The sequence below is a fragment of the Mauremys mutica genome, chromosome 2, assembly GCF_020497125.1.
Source record: "Mauremys mutica isolate MM-2020 ecotype Southern chromosome 2, ASM2049712v1, whole genome shotgun sequence".
Classification (NCBI taxonomy): domain Eukaryota; kingdom Metazoa; phylum Chordata; order Testudines; family Geoemydidae; genus Mauremys; species Mauremys mutica.
The window spans coordinates 39,237,237-39,248,287 of NC_059073.1; the positions used below are offsets into that span (position 1 = coordinate 39,237,237).

At 41.5% G+C, this 11,051-nt stretch overlaps 1 protein-coding gene across 1 annotated transcript; it reads right to left on the bottom strand.

The window, feature by feature from the left end:
- Nucleotides 1–4,354: 4,354 nt before the first annotated feature.
- Nucleotides 4,355–8,698, bottom strand: ODF1 (outer dense fiber of sperm tails 1). Its single transcript, XM_045006895.1, has 2 exons — nucleotides 8,265–8,698; nucleotides 4,355–4,814 (listed from the first exon to the last, which is right to left on the bottom strand). Exons 1-2 carry the CDS (start codon nucleotides 8,558–8,560, stop codon nucleotides 4,499–4,501), a joined length of 612 nt encoding a protein of 203 aa, XP_044862830.1. The 5' UTR covers nucleotides 8,561–8,698; the 3' UTR covers nucleotides 4,355–4,498.
- Nucleotides 8,699–11,051: the final 2,353 nt, after the last annotated feature.

Consider the following 11,051-nt stretch of genomic DNA (forward strand, 5'->3'; position numbering starts at 1 on the left):
TCCTAATGTAAAATAAAGCTGCTCTCTCCGGGCACAACCCGTGAGAGAGTGGAAGTGCAGCTGGCTTTTCCCTAGGGGTGAACTCTACTTGGGATGCAGGGGGCACGAATCTGATGCATCAAATGCAATCCCTGAGCAGATCTGCAGTCCCAGTATTTCAAGACCACTATATCTCCCAAATCCTCCTGCCTCTGCTCAGAACATCAATAAAAAGAACTCTAGGATTTTACAGTGATGATACACGACAGTCAGAAAACCAGAGAGCTATGTGAGATCTGCAGTGGCAAATACCTACCAAGCTGCTAGGCAACTGGTCTAAATATTTTGTTAACACTTTGCTAAAAGTGTGTATTGATGCCTTTCTGCCTCTTTCAATATGAAAATGTTTCCATCAAATCCCGGGCTATCGATTCGGTTCTATCCTAAAGCAGGAAATGCTTTTAGTTGTTCTTACATCTGCTGGTAACTGCTGTTCAATATGCGTGGGAGCCTTGGAAATAAAAGTGCTTTGTCCTTCAAGTGCTGCACCACCCTAGAGTGTTACTTTTTGTAAAATGTGAGGCAGGGAGAATGATGTTGTCAGACTCCCTCTCTCCTTTTTCTTCCTGAGAGCAGGTGAAAATCTCACCAAGTAGCCTCCTACATCATCAACAGCCAAGGGGGCAAAAAAACTAACTGGCTTCAAGACTGAGCGTGATAAATTTATGGAGGGGATGGTATGATGAGACTGCCTACAATGGCGTGTAGCTGATCTGCGACTGTTAGCAGCAATATCTCCAACGGCTGATGATGGGATAGTAGATGGGGCAGGCTCTGACTTACTACAGAGAATTCTTTCGCAGGTGTCTAGCTAGTGGATCTTGCCCACACGCTCAAGGTCTAACTAATTGCCATATTTGGAGTCGTGAAGGAATTTTCCCCAGGTCAGATTGGCAGAGACTTAGGGTTTTTTGCCTTTGTCTGCAGCATGGGGCAGGGGTCACTTGCAGATTTAAACTAGTGTAAAGGGTGGATTCTCTGTAACTTGAAGTCTTTAAATCATTATTTGAGGACTTCAGTAACTCAGCCAGAGGTTATGGGTCTATTACAGGAGTGGGTCTATTACATCACCCCACTCTGTTGGAGGGAACATTACAAACAGTGTCTCTGGAATGTCAGGGCAGTTCACAGTCTGTTCCTTGTAGGTCCCAGGCCTCATTCTCAGGCTCTGGCTGTGCTGCAGGGATGCTGTGGGTTGGACACTTGCTCTGGTGGTGGCCACAGACCTCCAGCATCAGCCCCCCCATTGGGTTAAGATCCCTCTCTCCGTCTGGCCTGCAAGGACCCTTGGCTGGGGGTGTCTTTCTGCGCTGGGCCCTTTGCCCAGGGTCCCCCTTTGGCTGGCCCCAGTTGCTGTCCCTGGGCTGTGTCTCTGGCTGGCCCAGCCCTGCTCCCAGCAGAGGATCTGCTCTCCCTGGGCTGTGTCTCTGGCTCTGTGGATGCAGCTCTCCTCCCAGCACAGGTCTGCTTTGTGGGCTGCTTCCGTGACTCTGCTCCCAGCTCTGACCTGCTTCCTGGGCTGGCTGCTTTTCTGGCCCCTTTGGCTGGCACAGCTCTGCTCCCCAGCTCAGCTTGGGCCCCTGCTTTCTCCTTAGCTCAGCCCCACTCTGTCTGACCCAGGCAAATCCAGCTCACACGGAGCACATGACACACCTTGGCCTCCTGACTCCCTGATTAGCCTGTTCGCCCTGTCAATCAGGCTGATCGGGAGCATCGGCCTCTCCCCATTCTTTTGGTACTGGGAGCTAGCCAACCAAAACACCCCAACTAAATGTTAGTAAGGGAACAACAGTCCCCTTACATGAGGGCAGATGGAGGTGCTTCATCTCCCTCCAAAGAAGGAAAAGACAAGTTGAAGGTGGCAAGGAGGACAGCAGTTTAGCATCCCCACCCCCCGCGAAAATGCAGCAAGCCAGCAGGAGGGATGTGAAGAGGGAAACAGCTCCCATCCCTCAGAGGGTAGGGAGCTTAGCGGCTGGTACAGTGATCCTGGTATTGAGGGCTAAACTCGCTGCTCCTGTATCTGCAGAGCTGAGAGCATTCATCAACAGTGCCTCTTGGCAGCTCTGGGTCTGCTGCTGTCAGAGAGGGCAGATTGGGGCTGGTTTACACATACACACTCTCCAGGATCCCTCATGCCTGGCTGAAGTGGGTGAATCCGTCATGGAGGTCTTGTCTTCCTTACAGAACTTTGCCTTGTTTGAACGCAGCAGTAAAGAATTGAGTTAGCTGACAGAATACTGACCATGACTTTTGGGACAGTGTAGGCAAGGACAAGTTGTGTGCAGCATTGTGTCACCTAACCATGAGTAAAGCCTACATGTGCAGTGATAGCAAAGGGAGAGCTGTGCAAATAACCAATTTTGTGATTTAGTGGCTGAACCAAAAAATAGAAATTCCTTTCAGGTTAACCCAAAGATAACATTTTTCAATTTTTTGATGAAACTAAGTCAAAAAATTGTTTTGGGGTTGATCGACACATTTTGTTCAACCCAAAATGTTTTGGGTTCTCAAGGTTTTTTTTACTTTCTATAAAAAATAAAATGGCAGTAAAATTAAAAAAAAGTCATTGTGAATTGAAAAATCAAAATGTTTCAATTTGAAAATGTTGAAATAAAATGTTCTCATCTTTTTCAGTTGAAACAATTAGGCAAATTCTAAATGAATTTGTGAAATGAAATGTTTCGATCAATCTGAACATGCATTTTTTGGCCAAAAAAAAAATCTAAAATTTTTGCTCAGCTCTAGTCAAGGAGCTTTACAAACACAAACTCCCACAACACACCTGTGAAGCAAGGAAGTATCATTCACTTCTGATGGTGGAAACCAGGCTGAAGGTCTCTGGTCGCAGAAAGTCTGCCAGGAGCAGGGGAACGGTGGCACAAGCTGCTTACAACTTCTCTTCTGCTGAGGCAGTCCAGATCCATCTGGCACAACCCAGAAAGAAGGTGGAGCTGGCCAGGGAGGGGCAGGACCATGTCATCTAGGAAATGCATCAATTCCTTGAGCATTCTGTCCGTGAGACTCTTGTGGCCCTAAAAGAGCATTGCAATGCCTCATCGGAGTTGTAGTTCTGTGTCTTGTACTCCCATTTTCCTGTATGGGCTTGGATCTCTAACTGGCTTACATCTCCCATGATGAACCATGACCAGGGAGTCGAGTGAGTACACTCCTACCACGAGAGGAGAAAGTGGTGCATCATGGAAGATGTAATCCTACCAGGAACCCCAGCCTATAGATGAGAATGGGCATAAAGCACCTACATCTACAACGCCAATAAGGCATCACAGCACGATTTTGAATGCACCACTTTTTCTCCTCTTTCAATGGAAACAATTTCAATAGAAAATTTGCAACTAGTTCTAGTTTTTGTTTATTTGTGTTCCTAAAAATATACGGATACGCATATGGTATAACCTAGAAAACTAAAGTATATAAATATTCATGTCCATAATGCCCAGTAAATGTCTGAATGGAACTGACTATTTTATTTCACCTCCTTTCTTAGCGAATGTAACGCAAAGGCAGTTGACAGTGCTGGAGAATGGAGAACGTATCAAGTACAGCATGAACAGTGGAGAAATGGTATTAGTGAGACCATTAGTGGAACACTATGTCCATGTCTTGTGTTCACGCTTCAAAAATGATGCTGACAAGTTGGAAAGGGTTCAGGAAAGAGCTATAAGAATGATTCAAGGTCTGGAAAATATGCCTTATAGTAAGAAACTTAGGAAACTGTCTATTTAGTTTACCCAAAAGGAAGCTAAGAGGTGACTTGATAACCTCTGTAGTGAAAAGATTTCTGTTAGTAGATGGCTTTTTAGCAGAAAAAGCCATAATGAGATCCATAAGTTGGAAGCTGAAGCTACATATATTCAATCTAGAAATAACCATTAGAATTAGCCATTGGAACAACTTACCTAGGGATATGGTGAATTTTCCATCACTTGATACCTTTAAATCAAGCCTGCACATTTTTCTAAAAGATATGCTATAGCTTAAACAGAAATTATGGACTTGATGGAGGAATTATTGGGTGAAATTCTATGGCCTGCGTTATGCAGAAGATCAGATTAGATGATCATAATGGTCCCTTCTAGGCTTAATCTCTGAAACACTGAACAATGGCAATGCCAGCTTCTGGAATTACACTACACCTATGTGGGTCTTTTACTACCTAACAAGTAACCATAGTTCAGTATTTCTAACTATTTTTTTTAATCTTTATATTGGATAATGTCCCTATTTCTTTTGACTGCTGACAAAGTCACAAGAAACCCTTCAAAATGAAACCAAAAGACTTGCACTCAAACAAGTAATTTTGCAGCACTATCGTTTGTTTCTAAACTGGTCAGAACAGTTGCCAACTTATGCTTAAAAGGTAGAGTTAAAAAACACCGGAGGAGTTGCTTGTACTATGTACATGTACAGTACTACTGCTGCTCAGAGTCCACTGTCTTCAAATTAGACTCAGGAGGCAAGGGAAACACTTGCGTGGAGTTTCAATCTTCACCAAACTGTTAGGTCCTACAGTGTACATCACCTCCTCTTCATGTACCCCTGGAGGCAAGCTGATCTCCTTGGTAAGATTTGTGTAGTTGTATTCCTTCCCTCTTAGGGTCCTATGCTCCTCCTCGTGTTCAGCTGATACTTTAACCTTCCCATCTTTCACCTTCACTGTAACTTCCTCTGGGTCAAACCCCTTAACATCCATCAGAGCTAAAAGCTTATGGTCATGGCATGAGTTCAACATCCTATTAACTCTTCTTCGTATGCTGTAATAAAAAAAATAAAAACAAGAAAATAAATTTAGGTCACCAAAAATAAAAAGCCACCCATTCATCCAGACCATCTTAGAAGCTTTGGACAAATTTTTGAAATTCCTTTTGCTGAGGTCCTCTCTCTTAGCTACTTTCATTAATAATCAGGAATTTATCCCTAGGAAGTATCAAAGTGATTCTTTGTTGTGGGTAAGAGCTGACATTACTTAATTCAGACATCTGTGCCTGGGTCCTGGTTTCAAATCATACCAAGAGGTATATAATAATGTAAATAATATAAAGATCCCATATTTTCAATATTTACAAGTAAAATATTGTATTGTCAAATATGGATATGAGGCAGCTTTATCTAGACCTTTAACCATATTTGAGGAGTTGACCTAGGAGTAAGCTGGAACAAAAGGTTCAATTTCTAAGATATCTATCATTTTGATTGAAAAAGATGTTGATAAGAAAACAATCAAGATGAAAAGATGGGAGAGAGATTTGGACAAAGAAATTGATCCGGATGAGTGGGTCTCTATGTGGGAAATGAGATAAACATCTTCAATTTGTGCAGCACATAAAGAATTTTTAAATAAATTACTGTATAGATGGCATTTTACTCCAGTTAAGATCCACCATATTTTTGCTACTAGAGAGGCACTCTGTTGGAAGGCTTGTGGGGAAAGAGGAATGTGCTTGTACATGTGGTGGTTGTAAGCAGGAATTAGATGGTTTTGGGAGGAAATTATTAAAGAGATTCATGTTATGACAAAATGCTGGCTTCCTGGAGATCCCCCGATTTGGTTACTTAATACTCCACTAAAGGATCTACACTTTAAACAAAATGACAAATTAATTTCTTTTTTATTGTTAGCAGCTAACTTTGTATGCCACATTATTACAAATGTGACACACACACACACACACACCCCCGCCGCCCTGTATGGAATTGTGGTATAGAAAAATATGGACTATCTGTGTAATAGAAAACCTCAAGTATGTACACAAGAGGAGCACTAAAAAGAGGATAGTTATTTAGAAATTTGGTCACCCTTTCTAGCATACTCAAGAGAGGAGGGCTCCCCACCCAGCAAACCAAAATCTTTACCAGGTTATTTGAATAAGTAATATATGATGTAGCATTGTTAATGTTTTATTGTAAAAATTGCCTTAATAAAAAGTTTAAAAAAATAAAAAAACAAGAACAGAGTTAAAATTAATTGAGTATACAGCATGGAATAAGAACACATTTATTTGATGACAAAAATGTAAATCAAAGTGTAGGGTCTATTCTCACATATTAATGCAGATAGCTGCATATTTTGATGCACACGACTTGTGGAATTGGCTACACCGTCTATGAACAAACATCCATGTGCTTTGGTAATCAAGGGTTTGCGTGTTCTTAGGATGAGACAACTGTGAAGATGAAGAGTTCTGTCACCCTAAACACACAACAGCCAGCACTCCTCATTAGCCAATAGACACGAATGCATGTCCACTTAACAAATCATCCTAAATTTTCAAATTAAGGGTTATAATTAATTACATTTTCAAGTGAGAAATTTTGTTAAATGTGATCTGTACATAAGAGACACTTTTGACATGCACACACAAAATTAAATGTCTCCTGTGCAGAGTTAGGATGGTGGCTAATTGGGCCATTAAAATAACATTTTACAATGTGAAATGACACTATAATCAACCAAAAACATGACTCTCATTCAAACTATTTGCAAAATATCCAATAGAAGGTCCCAGTCTCAATTGTAACAGACTGAATGGGACATAAGATACCAAATTCAATAGATAATGTGTGTGATGTAGGAGTATATAGGACAATAAATGATAAACTAGACACTGCAAGTCAGATAAGGTTAGCAGTTTATTACCAGTATAGTCCAGCTCCAGGAATATTATTCCTATTATACAAAACTAAGATGATTGAACTTAGCACAACATTTAGAATTATATTTTTCTTCCTTTGTGAGAGTTCATGAATTCTGTGCTGCTGCCTCCTTGGACTTTCTATTCAATCACTTAGGGAGACTTAATCTTAGGTGAATAAATGTTGTGGAAAAGGAGTGATATGATTGCTAATCTACAGCGTCCATATGGGTTTCAGTGTTCTTTGAGAGAGGATGATATTTGATTTTTCTAGACTTGTAGGCTGAAATTCTTCTCTCATGTGACTGTAGTCAGAGCAGTACAAGCAGATGCATAAGGAAAATGTAGCCAGTTTCAGAAACAGGGTGGCAAGGATTACACTATGGACATGATACTTGGGCAAAACTCTCACTGAAGTCATTGGCCCAGATCCCGAAGCCCTCAATCTGTTTTTACTCAGGCAAACCTGTCATTAACTTCACCGGGTTTTGCATGAGTAGCAACGTTATGCATCAAATTCTGATTTGAATTCAGGTGGTGAAAATCCAGAGTATCTTCATGTACCAGCACCTCCTCCACCTCCTCCTGCAGCAGCCTTTGGCATATGACGTGTAAAGGGGCTGTGCGTGCACTACAGCTATTTTAAGATGGAGGAGCTGTTACAATGGAGAGAATTTAGAGCAGCCCCTAGGCTGCTACGGTTAGTGTAAAACCCAACCCAGAGATGAAGGATCATTGTACAGTTCCCTCTCCTCCAGCTCTGTCACATCTAGTGGAGACTAAGCACAGCAGAAAATATAAGCCAATATTCAATTCTCAGTGTGTACTGACAACATCACATTTTTAACTGGTAAAATAAAAACCTCACCTCCAAGCACAATATTTAACAGAAGTTTAAATTTTGTGTAGGGGAAAAAACTTCAGTTAAATAAGATATATTAAAATAATTTATTAAGTAAAAACTACCAAAGTCCCCACCTCTTAATGAATATGATTCCGTCTCACTAGCAAAAGATTTCTTATCCTTTCTGGTTTCGGATTGCTCATTAACCCTTAACGCAAATGACAAGTTTTTTTTATCATTTATCACAGCTTTTCATTTAGAACTAGATTCTGATTCTCTCTATACCAGTGTAAATCTGGACCTCCATTGAATTCAATTTCATAATAACAAATACCCAACTCTTAATAGATTGAATTACTCTGGGTTTACAGTAAGATTGGAATCTAGCCCAAGACTACATCTATGTATTCTCATTTAGTTTTACATGTAGTCTGACATTTAATTTGTTGCCTTAAATATTTTTTAACTATACCCTATTTTTTTTCCATAGTAAGACTACAATATTTAACACTCAGACGGTGCTTATATAATTACCTCCATACCTAGACTACATCATTACAGTTTTTTACAAACTCTTACAGTTCCTACATTTCCCTGAAGTTGAGCGTTGTTTATTATCCTGTTTATCCATTTCCACTTTACTCAAAACTCAGCTGCCAAATTCCTTTCTTTAATTCAATTTAAAGAGTACTACTGGCAACAGAAGGCTAATAAAGAAGCTCATTTACCTGTCCATTTCTCGCTCTGCCTCCAGTTTTGCTTTAATGGCTTTCTTCTCCCAAGCTGTGAGGCATGATGGTGGATGGCAGTGTGGGTGTATAGCACACAGGCAATGTGGATATGGGTGTATTTCACACCCACAATGTGGATGCAGGTGTATATCACACAGGCAGTGTGGATGCAGGTGCATATCACATAGGTAATGTGGATGCAGGTCCATCAGCCTTATCTGTCTCCTTATTTCTCTGTCTGCCTTTCTCAAATCTCGCTTGGCATCTTCCAAAAAGCGACAGCACAAAGACATCTTAAAGCTTTAAACCATATTAGCGTACGAGTACAACTTTTGATAACTTGCACTCGTGTGGGAAAAAATTGTCTTGCAAGCTCTGGCCAGAAGTTAGTTTTAAAAAACTAACTGCAGATGCTTTAGCTATATTCCAGCAGGCATTTTATGACATCATCAGCCTGCAAACGTGTCACAATCCTGCAGTTGGCATGGGAACTGCAATCAGTGGCTGTCTCCCAGAAAGCTATTAAATGCAAAACACTACATGGATTACATACTCTGGTTGGTATTTCATACCCACACAAGTTAGTCAATTCAACATTCTGGATAATTTATGGATTTCCCCAGCAACTGTAAGTTGGCCCCATTGTACATACATATTATTTTGTGTCACTGTATATGGTGTCAGCTTGTACTTTATGCTCTAATAGAGTATTTTCTCACTCATAGGTAAAGTTTCAATCACAATATTGCATTAATAAAGTTATTCACATTAATTTCCTCTTTTTAAAAATACAACATATGAACCAAAGCTGGGAGAATGTGCACAGGTGTTCTCAGCCCTTATATAGGCAAAATACTTTGTGAATCAAATCCTGAAGTCTTTATTCACGTTTTAACTCAGACTTTACTTAGATACTCAATCCCTGGTGTGGTTAGATGAAGCCTGCTGTTGACCACAAATATTTATAACAGGGGACGGGACATTTTTTGTAGGTTTTTTACAGCTGTCTTTAATGTTTTATTTTGTTTTTGTGCTTGCTGGTTTTGGACTGCTTGCCGCCATGCTAGGAGAGTAGGAGCATTTTAGGGTTTTGTAGCTTTTTTTAACTTTTTTTTGTTTTTGTTACTTGCCCCACCAAATTTGTGACATGTTGTTTGAACCATTTAACAGCCATGGTTATAGTTTGCAATATTTTACAGTTTAAGGCTACATTTTTTACCCTAGCCTTACAGACTTAATTTTATGTTTTTTTCCCCACTATATTTTTTTAAATTTATATGGACCTTTTTTGCTAGCAACCCAGCACGTTCATACCTTATTACACTCTGTGAGGAGTTGCAGGGAGGGGTTAAGGGGATTTTCTATCTTGTAGTTTTTCATTATGTTAGATTGCAATTTTTACAGAGGGCAGCTTGCCTAGAGGGGAAAGGATAGCTCAGTGGTTTGAGCATTGGCCTGCTAAACCCAGTGTTGTAAATTCAATCCTTGAGGAGGCCACTTAAGGATCTGGGGCAAAAATCAGTACTTGGTCCTGCTAGTGAAGGCAGGGGGCTAGACTCAATGACCTTTTGAGGTCCCTTCCAGTTCTAGGAGATTGGTATATCTCCAATTATTACTACATACCAAATCAGTAGTCGGGGTGTCACCAGTGTGGTTACATGTTTGGCTGCATGTGTGTGTTTTTCTGATGTGCTGCCCCAGCTCTGCGCAGACAGCTGGCACAGTTGACCTCAAGCAAACCGCCCAATGACCACAAGATCCGTTAAGGTATGAAGGCACCCAGACAGGTTTATTGTTGACAAAGCATGGTAATAGCACCTGGCAGACTCTATGAGGATACTAAGACGCGTACGTCTGTGACAATGGATGCAGCTCAATGAATGGCAGGACTTTCCATTCCCCACTTGGCTGGACCAAGACACTCTCTTAGGGTTTGGCTACACTTGCAACTGTACAGCGCTGGGAGTTAAAGCTGTCTTCGTACAGCCGTGTAGGGAAAGCGCAGCAGTGTGGCCACACTGACCGCTACCAGCGCTGCAGTGTGACCACATTTGCAGCATTTGCAGCGGTGTTGGGAGCGGTGCATTATGGGCAGCTATCCCAGCGTTCAAGTGGCTGCAATGTGCTTTTCAAAAGAGGGGGGTGAGGTGGAGTGTGACAGGGAGTGTGGGGGAGAGAGAGAGAGTGGATTTTTGGAGCTGACATTGTGGCAGCTCCCTGCCTTGCAAGTTCCGACCCCTTCCCCCACCCCTCTCTCATTCACTAAATGCAAATAGCCTTCTTTGTTTTTTTCCTCACAGACCAGATAAGCAGCTGCTCCGAAACGGACCCCACCCCCTGCTGTGCTGCTTCTCTCCTCAAGCAAACACTAGCTGTGGACATTCCAAAGGGATCCCCTGCCTCTGCTCATTCACTGCAAACAGTAGCTGTGTTTGTTTTTTAGATAAGTAGCTCTGGGAGCCCCGAGTTCACAACAAAACAAAGAGAGGCATCACAACAAAACAAAGAGTGTTATCTTTACTTAAAAGCATTATGGGAAGGATCCGGAGGTCAGTTACAGCGTAGTAAGATTAATCACTGTTTACACTGGCACCCCAGCACTGCAACAGCAGTGCTGTTCTCTTTATTCCTCTCATCAAGGTGGAGTACACGCAGTGCTGTAGCCAGGAAGATACAGCGCTGTATGTGCCTTGCCAGTGTGGATGGGGAGTAAGTTACAGCGCTGTAAAGCCACCACCAGTGCTGTAACTCTCAAGTGTAGCCAAGCCCTTAGAGATACAGGTC